The sequence below is a fragment of the Hipposideros armiger genome, unplaced genomic scaffold, assembly GCF_001890085.2.
Source record: "Hipposideros armiger isolate ML-2016 unplaced genomic scaffold, ASM189008v1 scaffold_87, whole genome shotgun sequence".
NCBI classification, from domain to species: Eukaryota; Metazoa; Chordata; class Mammalia; order Chiroptera; family Hipposideridae; genus Hipposideros; species Hipposideros armiger.
Window position 1 is genome coordinate 2,147,637 of NW_017731437.1, and position 12,147 is coordinate 2,159,783.

General features: G+C 56.4%; 1 protein-coding gene across 3 annotated transcripts in view; it reads left to right on the forward strand.

The window, feature by feature from the left end:
- Positions 1-12,147, forward strand: part of SEPTIN9 (septin 9) — a 188,845-nt gene that overhangs the window by 106,207 nt on the left and 70,491 nt on the right. For all 3 annotated transcript variants that reach the window (XM_019644337.1, XM_019644338.1, XM_019644339.1), the window contains one exon: positions 278-919. In XM_019644337.1, the coding sequence (XP_019499882.1) occupies positions 278-919 (642 nt within the window). The remainder of the gene's footprint in view (positions 1-277; positions 920-12,147) is intronic.

Sequence of the window (12,147 nt, forward strand, 5' to 3'; positions counted from 1 at the left end):
CAGTGTCACTGGCCCTCATATGTGGGATCTGAACCGGGGCCCTCTGGCATCCCAAGCCAGTTCTTAACCATCGCGCCACTCGGCCGGCCCGCAGAGCTCAAACTCTTGAGCGAGCTCCTAACCAACTGAGCCACTCGGCCGGCCTCCTCCCCTTTTCATTCTGAGTGGCGAAGGGTCTTCCGTGGGGCCCTCGCTGCCAGCTACCTGCCGACATTCACCATGAGCAGGATGTCCCCTAGCCGTCCACTCATCACATCCCCCTCTCTGTGTCTTGCAGCCTTGAAGAGATCTTTTGAGGTCGAGGAGGTCGATACGCCCAACTCCACCCCACCCCGGAGGGTCCAGACTCCCCTGCTCCGGGCCACTGTGGCCAGCTCCACCCAGAAATTCCAGGACCTGGGTGTGAAGAACTCAGAGCCCGCTGCCCGCCATGTGGACTCCCTAAGCCAGCGATCCCCCAAGGCCGCCCTGCGGAGGGTCGAGCTCTCAGGGCCCAAGGGCGAGCCCGTGTCTCGGCGCACCGAGCTCTCCATTGACATCTCGTCCAAGCAGGTGGAGAACGCTGGCGCCGCCGGGCCATCGCGGTTTGGGCTCAAGCGGGCCGAGGTGCTGGGCCACAAGACGCCAGAGCCCACCCCTCGGAGGACGGAGATCACCATAGTCAAGCCCCCGGAGGCAGTCCACCGGAGGATGGAGACCCCCGCCTCCAAGGTCCCCGAGGTGCCCGCCGCCCCCACCGCCGACACCGTCTCCAAGAGGGTTGAGATCCAGGTGCCCAAGCCAGCCGAGGCGCCTGCCTCCCCCAGCCCGGCCCAGACCCTGGAGAATTCAGAACCCACCCCAATGTCTCAGCTGCAGAACAGGCTGGAGCCCAAGCCCCAGCCCCCCTTGGCTGAGGCCCCACCCAGGAGCCAGGAGGGTGAGTAGCAAAGTGCCGGGTGTGTGAGTGGGGGCGGGAGCTGGCTTTGCCGTAGAGTCTTGGCTGAATTGGGGGTGGTGGGGTATATGCTTCCATGGAGATCTGAGAACATAGGGGCGAGTGTCCGAAGGCTCGGGGAGGGGACTGGCAGCTCTTTCTGTCCATGGGGGACAGACCAAGATGCAGCACGTTGGACTTGGTCAGACTTTGGAAGGGACCTCTGGGTTTCGAGGCCCCTCTTTATTGGTCAGCATGGGCTGTGCTGTAGGACTTCTGCTGTGTGAGCCCAGGACTGCGGGGGGGCTGGCAGCCTGGAAAGTGAGGGTGGGGCAGGCTCCTTTGGGGGGGTGGGGGCAGGAGGATGGGCTTGAGACCCAAGCACGGGCTCCACACTGGTGGTCACTGGGCTGGGCAGGCTGGCTCTTGCTCAAGAGGCAGACAGCCCTTGAGTGCCTGGCAGAGGCCCAGGCCTTGTTGGGGGGGAGGGGGGATGGCGGTGGGGGGGTGAGGTCCCCACCCTCTTGGGAGTTTCCACTGGATGGTCTCCCCCCTCCTTCCCTTCCCCCAGGAGGGAGGGCTGTGAGCAGAGTCGAGGAGAACATACACGCCTAATGTCTGCACCCTAAGATTCTGAGGGCCGCTGGGAAGGGGTCCCCAAGCCAAGGAAGCCCCATGGTACCTGCCCGCAGCTCCATTTGGGGGTACTCTTCTGGTGAGGGGAGGGGAAGGGAGGCGAGGAGCTTGGGTACTGTGATTCGAGGACTCACGCGGGGAGCTTACAGGGGTGGCGGTGCTGATCCCCGTGGGACACAGGTCCCCCCTGGGACACGGGGCTGTGTGTAGGTGCCGGCAGGGCTGTCAGCCCCACAAAAGCTGGGTCAGTTTTGATCACAGGACATGGAGGTCAGTAAATGTTCAACAGGTGTTCTTTGGGTTGGAGAGACAGCATATTCCGGGGTTTTGACTTACCTTTTCAAAATTACTGTTTTTAATTGCAGTAAAATAGACATAACGTAAAATTGACCATTTGAACCATGTTTGCGTGTACAGTTCAGAGGCATTAGGTACGTTCATAGAGTTGTGCTATCATCCATCCGTCTCCAGAACTTTTTCAAACTGAAGCTCTGTCCCCACTTAGCACTAACTCCCTCCCCTGCCCCCAGCCTGGCAGCCTCCGTTCTACCTTCTGTCTCTACAAATGTGGCCACTCTGGGTCCGTCATCAGAGTGGAATCACACAGTATTTGTCCTTTTATGCCTGGCCTATGTCACGTAGCATCACGTCTTCCCGGCCCATCCGTGTTGTAGCAGGTGTCAGAATTCCTCCCTTTTTAAGGCCGAATTGTATTCCATTGTCTGGATGGACTACCTTTGCTGTTCATCTGTGGATGGACACTCGGGTGTTTCCACCCTTTGGCTACTTGTGAATAATGCTGCTGTGAACATGGGCCTGCACACATCTATCTCTTCACAAGCCCCTGCTGTCACTTCTCTTTGGATTCCCTTTTTGAATGAGGATTTTCCAGTGGTCAGTGGACTTGGGGACCCGAGGGGCACTCGGCTTGTGTTGGGGCGGGGGTGTTGGATGAGCAGCTGTGTTCTGTTCCAGTGACCATTAGATAGAGCCGTCTGGGTGTGGGGAGGGGCCGAGACTGAATGTCCTACAGGCTGGGCCATACTCTGAGTAGCGAGGGACGAGGGGACCTTGGAGGGCCCTTCCCGCCCTGGGTGTGTGTGAATGTGTTCTCCGTCCCATCTCCCTAACCTGACCGTGCAGAGCCACTCCCACCCACCTATATGGGACAGAGGCACTGTCAGTGTTTGGGGAGTGGCTGGGAGGCCATTTCCTCACAGTCTTCTGTTGGTCCAGGGCCTTTGGCACCAGATTCGTCCCCCTCCTGGGGGTGAGGTGTTCATAGTCGGGCTAGTCAAACAGGATGTGGTCGGGGAGATGACCATCACTGGGCTGTCCAGATCTTGATGACAGCTGGCGCTGAATGCACAAGGAGGTGGCCCTGGCTCTGGGGGACGGGGGTGGCACCGCCCTGGGTCATCAGGCAGGTGGGGCACAGCCTTGGGTATGCAGGAATGGTCAGGCGGGCCCTGGCTCAGGAGCGAGCAGGACGTCAGGAGCAGAACGGTGGTGACCGGCAGAGCAGCAGTGCACGGAGGCTTCTCGGGCGCCGAGGCCCCTCCCCCTGAGCCAGTGGGGTTTAACCAGGCAAAGGAGGGGAGAGAAAAGCATTCCCAGTGAGGTCGCCGTCCAGAGATGTCGGGGAGCCTGGGACTGGAGGGAACGGTGGAATTTCTCCATGGAAAAGAATTTAAATGTCTGTGTGGGCATGTGAGCAACGTCACCAGTGTCCCAGACCCGCTGGCTCTCAGCTCAGGGAGCAGCCCGCTCAAAGGGGCGTCCAGCTCCACCTGGAGGGGTCATAAGCCAGCGTGACTGCCCTTAGTCGCTGAGCATGAGCTCGGGGTCGGGGGAAGGTGCCGTCGTGTGTATACACGTGTGAACTCACATGTGCCCCGACCCCCAGGTCGTACCGGCTGGGTGGGGAGGGGCCCTGAGACCGGTACTCACGGGCTGAGAACCTTTAGGCTGGACAGACGCAGTTGGACAAGGTTGGGGCTGGACAGACACACGAAGAGGAAGGATGCTTGGTGGGGGGAGGGGCTTGGGGGTGGGACTTGGATGACACTGTGGGAGGATCTTTTCTCTTCCAGCAGTGCTCAGAAGTCACTGTGGAGTGAGCTGCGAGGAGTGAGTGGGGAAGCGGTGGCACGGCCCACTGTGGACTGGGGAATGTGGCCTTGACCTGCTTGGCCTCGGACGTCCAGGCCCAAGGTCCTGGTCAGGACGGGATGGAGGGCAGGGCCTTCCCGGTGGAGGAGTGTTCCCGGAACCCACTGCAGTAGATTCCGGAGGCCCAGGGCTAAGTCCCCACCCAGCCCCTGCTCCGTCTGCTTCTTCCTTTGTCCCCCTCCTCTCCCTGGGCCCCGTTTCCTGTTCATCTCTCCTGCAGACCTGGCACTCCCATCCCCTTCCGCCCTTCCACTGGGGGCTGGGTGGGGAGCTCCAGGAAGCCCCCCACCCCACAGGCTCTGCTCTGAGCCCAGCTGGCACCACAGGGGTAAAGGATAAAGGAGGGACAGAGCTCTGTGTCCTCTGCCTCTGCCTCCAGGAAGCCTCCTGGATTGTGGCATCAGGTGCAGGACTGGGTCTCCTGTGATCCCAGCTGAGTTGCTCCCCAGTTGACCTCCCTCAACAGGCACTGTTGAGATCCTTCACTGGCTGACTCACCCTCCCCCCCACCGGGGGGGCCTCCACAGTCCATTTACCCTCTTGTCCAGCGCCCGTCTCCCTGTTCCCCAGCTCCTCCTGCTCTGGTCCTTTCCTGGTCTCCCACAGGCCACCTTTCCTCACAGCGGTTCTGCTCTGACCTTCTGACCCCTGCCCTTGCTCCTCTTTACATCACTGCTCTCTTCGAACTCCTATGCATCCCTCAGAGCCCAGCTCAAATGACACTTCTTCCATGAAACCTTCCCTCTGGCTGAAAGCTGCCACACTTCCTCTGATTCCCATGCTTTTCTGCATCTTTCTCCTGTGTAATACCTCGTGTTTGGCTTGGAATGTAAATTATCTGTGTATGAACCCTTTTCCTCTGCTAGAATTTGTAACGTAAAAATAGTTTTCCATAGTACCTTTTCTTTCTTTCTTTCTTTCTTTTTTTTTTCGCTGAGCCATCCTGCCACCTATATTGGTAGCTTAGCGGCAGCTCAGCTCGGGCCGGGAATCGAACCGGCGACCCTGTTGCTCACAGCTCGCACTCTTGAGCAAGCTCTTAACCAACTGAGCCACTTGGCCGGCCCCATACTACCTTTCTTTAAAATTCAGAACATAGGAAAGAAACTAAAATTTGCCTGTAGTCCAGAGATATCCATTTTTTTTTTTAAAGATTTTTATTGGGGAATTGGGGGGATGGGAACAGTGCTGGGGAATTGGGGGAAGGGGAACAGACAAGTTGCTGTCGTTTTGTTCTTCAATCTAGTTGTGGAGGATGTTGCTTCACTGGCCCAAGTTGGCACCATCATTGCGCTCTTCTCTGGCGAGGCAGATCAGTTGCCGGCTTCTGGACGGCCGCTCACTGCGGCTGCTGGCCGCTCACGCTGGCTGCTGGCTACATACGGTAGCCCATGGCAACCCACTGCCACAGGGAGTGCAGCCTACGCCGTCGCCGGCGACTCATGGCAGCCCAGCTCCAGGTTGAGCTGTTGTTCAGCATCTTAGCTGTGGAGGGCAGTGTCACTGGCCCTCATATGTGGGATCCGAACCGGGGCCCTCTGGCGTCCCAAGCGTGTTCTTAACCATCGCGCCACTCGGCCGGCCCCAGAGATATCCATTTTTATTAAATGTTTGCTATATATTCTTCAAAATTTGCTCCATGCCCCATACTGGATTCTAGGTTTCTTGAGGGTAGGGCTGTTTTTGTTTTCGTTTTTTGTTCTTTTAAGAATCCCATAAGATACCAAGTGAGGGGCCGGCCGAGTGGCTCAGTTGGTTAAGAGCTCGCTCAAGAGTGCGAGCTGTGAGCAACAGGGTCGCCGGTTTGAGTCCAGCCCGAGCTGAGCAGCCGCTGAGCTGCCAACAGGTAGCAGGATGGCTCAGCTTAAAAAAAAAAAAAAAAAAAGATACCAAGTGACTTGGACACAAGTAGGTGCTCAGTAAAATAATGTTGGAGGCGCAAGGTAGGATGCCTTTTCTGTGGCTCTGGCAAGCAGATGCAGGGACCCCAGGGGACCCTCCAGGGCCCAGGCAGAACTTTCCTGGACTACTAAGAACCCATAGACCTGCCCCACTGCACTGTGGCATGCTGGGTTCTTGGTTTGCGAGGCGGCTGCCCGTCCCTGGACCTGGCACCCTCCTTGTCGTCCCTCGGGTCATCCCTGCTCCTCTCGGTCCGGCCTCTGGGTGGGAATGGCCTTGCCTCCTTTCCCAGGTCCTCGCTCTCCCCCTGCCTCTGCATGGGTGGCGATGGGTGGGTCTGGGCTGCAGGACCCGGAAGCAGCGTGTCTAAGGGGCGGGCCCCTGGCTCTGCCTCGCCCTAGGAGCCCCCCCTTCCTTTGACACCAGCCAAGTTTCCTGAGGCTGCCTTATAAGGCGGGCACTGGTTGCTCACTCCTGGGTCTGGTTCTTTGCTGTTTCTGGAGGTTTGCAGGAGGCCAGGGGGGAGGCCAGGGGTACTGGGCAGGGTGGCCAGTGGGGCGTCCCTGACCAGCACCCAGCTGAGTTCTTGGGTGTGTCCTGGCTCTACCCAACGGGATTTCACTTTGCCCTCTGCCTCAGTTTCTCTATCTGTCAAATGAGGGAGGGGGTTGGGCCCACTGACCCACGGCGGCCAGAGCTCTCCAGGTGCCCATTCCATGGTGGCACCAGGGCCACTTGTGACAGTGGCATGAGATTGGGGTGGGGCAGGCTGAGCAAGTTTCTCGATGGGGTTTTCCTCTTGCTAAAATCATCTAGAAATGTTCTTGGTTGTGGCTGGAATCTTGAGAAAAAGCTCACTTTTTTGAGCTGTCCCTGAGGCCCATTCCCACCTATGTGGGAAGCAGGAAGGCCGCAGTTTATGGGGGGACAAGGGTGTCCCGCTGGAGGTGTGGCCAGGCCCAGGTGTCTTCTTCAAGGTGGGGCAGAGTAGGGGTCAGCCAGGGCAGCTGGGCTCCACGGCCCAGGAAGAAGAACCCGCTGCCCCTCGCCAGCCTGCCCAGCTGCCGGCCTGCCAAGCCCAGCCCAGTGGCGAGGCGGGACGAGGGCCCATCTGGGAATGCAGCCCCGGCAGCTGCAGAATGCCTGACATAGAGGCAGGCACAGCTGCGGGAGAGGGCTGGGCAAGGAGGCGGGTCTCCGCTCTGCCCCCCTGTGGCCTGTGGCTTTGGGTGCCGTGGCCCTGACCACCCAGCCCGGGGATGGAAGCCGGCCCCCCAGACACATGGCGCTGGGCGAGGCCTCCCGGGGGCTCGTCCTCGGAAGCCAGAGCAGCTGTCAGAAGGAGAGCTGTCTGCACCCATAGCCTCCCAGGCCCGGGACAGCTGATGGGAGCCAGGGTCTGCACAATGGGGCCGCTGTGTGGGGATGCGCCCGGGCCAGACAGCCACACACTGTGCGGTGTGGACAGAGGGCGTATTCAGCACTGAAGAGCGTGCCCAGACCCCCAGCCGGCGCCCTGAAGTGTGCACAGCCCTGCCCAGACCCCGGGTTCCGACAGTGGGCCTGGAGGGTGCCACGTGGTTCATGCTGGCCTAATGTGGCACAGCGTCCTCTCCTGTGTCCTCCCTGACCTGCAGCTTTCTGTGGGTGGCACAGGCGCCCCCCTGGGATCCCAGCAGCTACAGGTTGTAGCTGGTGAGTAAAGGCAGCTTGCGCCCAGGACTGCGCGTCCATTCTCTGAGCAGGGGAGGGGCATAAAAATGGACGGGCTCTGATGAAGGGGCGGCATGGACTGCCCACACTCGGCCCCCTCCCCTTTCCCACTGCTGCCGCTGGGCAACCTCTGTGGAGCCCCAGAACTCCAGGAAACCCTGTTTGGAAATCCCTGGTCTGGTCCAGTGCCCTTCTGAGACACCAGGAGAGGTTGGAGCCAGAAGTGGCCCTAAAGATCACCTAGTCCTCCTCTCTCTTTCCAAAATGACCTTACACCTTGGAACTGGAGAATGTTCGAGCTGGGAGGCCTTGCCCACTTGTGGGGGGAATGACTGAGGGGCCTGGCTTCACCCTCAGGTCTCCTGGGCCCCGTTTCTGCCATGCAGGGGCCTCACGACTGACGCCGGCTGACTCAGTCTTCTCGTAGTCACAGTGGGCACAGTTCCTCTCGCACAGCGTGGTGAGAACGAAAGTGATGACCCGGGAAGACTGCCAGCACCCCGGAGTTTTTTGTGAAACAAGCACATAAACACAAACTAAACACAGCCCCTATATAGAAAGGGCATGGCTGGTGTTTAGACGCTGTGCTCTGTACTCATTTGCCTGTTTACCTTTCCCTCCTCCAATTCTAAAAAGCAACATGGCCACTGTCAAAGAGAAAAAACGAAGGTCCCTTGAAATCCCTTGAAATCCGAAAGGAAGTCTGCCTCCCCACCCCCACCCTCTCCCCTTGTCCTGGATTTTGCCTGTCGGGGAGGGTCCTTCAGGGCACGTGTGGAGAGGTCTGTGTCAGTATCCTGGAGGCTTGTGCAGAACACAAATGGAACCGGACTCCTGCAGCTGGCCTCCTTTCTTCCTGTTCCATGCGTGGATGGCTTAGCTCCCCGCACGTTCCTCTAACAGCTGCGTCCTCAGCCACTCTGCGCTCCCACCTCCCGCTCTCGCCCAGCTTTTCACGATGATGGTAAACGAGGCTACGAAGGCACCCTCTCTTTTATATTTGTGCACGCGTGACGGTCAGATAGACCTTTACGTGTGGCCTTCCTGCACCAAGGATGTGTGTGTTTAAAATTTTGATCCATGTTGCCAGGTTGGCCTCCAAAGCGGTTCCACCAGTTTTTAGCCCAAATAGCACAGAGGTCCGCGCCCCTGGCCCCAGGCTGAGAGGGTAGGAAGCTGTCAGATTGGTGTTTCACTTTGTGCATCTTTAGTGAGGGGGAACCTTTTCCTGTGTTCCCAGGGCCCTAGGTTTCCTGCGAACTGTGTCTTTGGCTCATTATTTTACCAGTTGGGTTGTTAATCCTTTTGTTGATTTTTTTTTTTTCTAAAGAGTTCTTTGCACACCTTTGTTGTAGCTGGTATACAAGTGCTGCTTTTTCCCCAGTTGTGGACTTTTAATTTTATTTATAGTGTGCTCTTTCAAACAGATTTTTTTAACCTTTACATTGTCAAGTTTATTCTTTTTTTTTTTCCTCTTGGGATCTTGTCCCGCTTAGAAGCTTCAGTCGTCCAAAATTATAGAAAAGAATTTTACCCAAGTTTGCATCTAATACTTTTTATGGTTTCATTTCTCTGTACTGAAATCATCAACCCATTGGAATTCATTTGTGTTTCAACAGCGAGGTGCGGATGTGAGGTTTTTGCACGCATGCACACAAGTGGGCATGGTCTTTCGCATGTGGGGGGTGTGTGCGCGCTATATTTATCAGTTTTTGGTGTCCGTGTTGTGCTGGCTGAGCAAAAATAATTTGGATGCGTTTCTTTTTTCCCCTGTGTTCTGGAACATTCTACACAGCAACGAGTCATCGCTATTGAAACTCGTAAAGAATTCACTAGTGAAACCATCTGCGCCTGATGCTTTCATGGGAGCCTGGTACTTTAAGAACTTAAAAAATTTTCCATGGCTCTGTTTGAGTTTTTGTTTATTTTTCTTCTCATGTTTTGTGTCTTTTTTTCTGGAACAGCATCCTGTAAGCTATTTAAAATCCCTCAGCTTGTTCAGAGGTGGTGGTGTGTGGGGGTGGGGGGTGGGGGGTGGCCCACGATGGCACCGCCCGTGCCCCTCAGCTGCATCCCTGGGTCCTGTGCTGTCCCCCGAGGGGAACGACGTGCAGAGATGGACTGGACGAGGCGAGGTCCTGGGAATGCTCCCTCGGCGACACACACGTGCAGTGCAGTGTAGCAAGTGTCCTGGGAGGCTTGAGTCCAGAGCCCCCAGCCCCATAGGCGGAGCCCTCTTGGAGGCGGTGATGGGAGACCCAGGTGTTGAAGCCGGCAGAGTGGTTCAGGCAGGTGAAGGGCTATTGGGTTTCAGGAATTGTAATTTTGATGTTGCCCAGAGAGCGGCTTTCAAACTTATTGGGACCACACCTCCCAATAAGAAGTACAGGTCACGCCACAAACTAGGGTACCCATATGTGTAGATAGGGGTGTGTGTGTGTGTGTGTGTGTGTGTGTGTGTGTGCGCGCGCACACACACAAATGAAACAAAATTTCCATGGAGTCATTGTCACCTTTGCTGTCTGCCTGCTGCCCTCCAGGATTCACTGTTCTTTTCTTTTTTTGGAGGGGAGAGCTTTTCTTATTTTTTAAAAACATCCTTATTGAGATGCAGCTCACATATCATACAGTTGACTCATTTAAAGTGTAAACAGTTTCGTGGTTTTTAGGGTATTCACTAAATAGTTGTGCAGCTCTCACCACATCCAATTTGAGACCATTCTCATCACCTCCGAAAGAATCCCTGTACCCTTCGCGGTCCTCCCTGGTCCCTCGCTCGGTCTTCTGCAGTCTTAAGCAATGACTGGGCTTTCTGTCTACAGAGTTTCCTATTCTGGACCTTTCTTAGAAATGGAACCACACAATGTATATGGTCTTCGTGTCGGGCTTCGTTCACCCAGCATGATGCTTTCAAAGTTCATCCATGCTGTAGCAGGTGTCAGTGCTTCACTCCTTTTTATCGCTGAGTAAGATTCCATTAACGGACGGACCACATTTTGTGTATCTGTTCATCCGCTGATGGGCATTTGAGTTGTTTCCACCTTTTGGTGGTTGTGAATATTCTTTTTAAGTGAAGAAAAAAAAAATGCTGGCCATGACCCACTGAACAGTTTTCAGACCCATTAATGGGTGAGGACCCACAGTTTGGCACATGGTGGCCTAGAGGATGGGGTGGAGGTGGGCCAGGCCGGCGGGGGGTGGGGGAGAGGCTGAAGGTGCTCTGTGAGAGCGGACCCACCGGGGGCATTTCAGCCACGCTTGACCAGATTTCCTGGAAGATTTCCATGCCATTAATATCTGTTTGTTCAAGAAACATTGAGAGCTGCTATGTGCCTGGCACCGAGGAATTCAGTGGTGACGTGCAGACAGAGACAAAAATCCTGTCCTGAAGCTTACGTGCTGACGGGAGGAGATGGGAGATAAACAAGATACGTTAGACGTGGTTGAGGGTTAAAGGAAAAATAACAGGAGAGGCAGCTCGGGAATCGCGGTGCCATCAGGAGGGTGGTCAGGAAAGTCCTTTCGGAAGTGCGTGGGTTCCAGGTCACTGGCGTGGGTTCTAGGTCACCAGCGTGGGCTCCAGGTCCCCAGCGTGGGCGCCCAGTGGTCGGAGGGCAGATGCAAGAATAGGGTCAAGATTAGGGCGTGGCAAGTGAGGCACTCATGGGGGACACAGAATTTAAGGGGGCACCAAAAAGTTCAGGACTCAAGAGGAATAGTATTTTAATGCAGCATTTTTAAATGTCAAAATTATGCAAAAGAAAATCCACAATGAACAAATATTCACATTTTAAATAAAGATGGGCCCCTGCCCTGCCCATGGGCGGCCATGCCTCTCATTCTCCTCAGCCTGCGCCCCGCCCTGGCGGGTTTTGCTATTTGAGGAATTTCTGCAAGTTTTTTATGTTTTTTTTTAAAAAAGATTGCATTAAAATACTATTTATCTTGATTCCTGAGTTTTCTGGCGCCCCCCTTAAATTTTGCTCCTGGGTGATGCCTCACTTGCCTCACCCCAGTCTCCAGGGCTGAGGTTTGAAGGGCTAATGCGTGTGCCTTTGAACCGAGTGGGCAGTACCTGCCAGGCTGGGTCAGTGGGGAGGTGGGGCGGAATGCAGCTGCAGCCGGTGGGAGGCATGGGGGCAGGAGGGTGCTGGCTACAACAGTGCTCCCCAGAAAGCTTGGTGGGGTGGGGACAGGCTGGACCAGCACAGCGGACCCTCCAACCTGTCATTTTGCCGCTGGACATTTGGCGCCTGTGTCAAGGCAGTGTCCCCCTAAATGCATTTGAGTGTGATGGGGAGAGGGGGGTCCCCAGCACACCCAGAGTTTCCGTGGGAGCTGGAGGGTTAATAAAGAGCAGGAGCGCTTGGGCCCCCATAAGAAGCTGTGACAGTGAGTGACACGGATGTGCTGACGGGACAGGGTGAAGGACGGTTATATGTGCCACGGGTGCTGCCTGGAGCCAGCTGCCCTGCCCAGGAGCTGAGCAAACACAGGGTCTCCTAGGCCCTGTGAGGACAGGGGGTGGGGAGGACACCCCTCCACTCCTGAGTCCCTTGGCGCACAAGTGAGTGCTTTCGGGGCTGGGCCCCAGATGAGGCTTTGAAGAGCTCCCGACTGCAGCCCGGAGGGCGCCATCTGCCAGCGGGGCGGCCAGCCCTCCACCCTGGGTTCTGGGGTACTCGTGCTCCACGTGGGAACTACACGTGGGACACCCAGATTTTGAGTCCAGAAGCCGCCTGGTCCCTCTGACAGCCCCGGTCATGTCGTCTAAGACTTTCAGCTTCCGTGTGCTACATACCATGTGC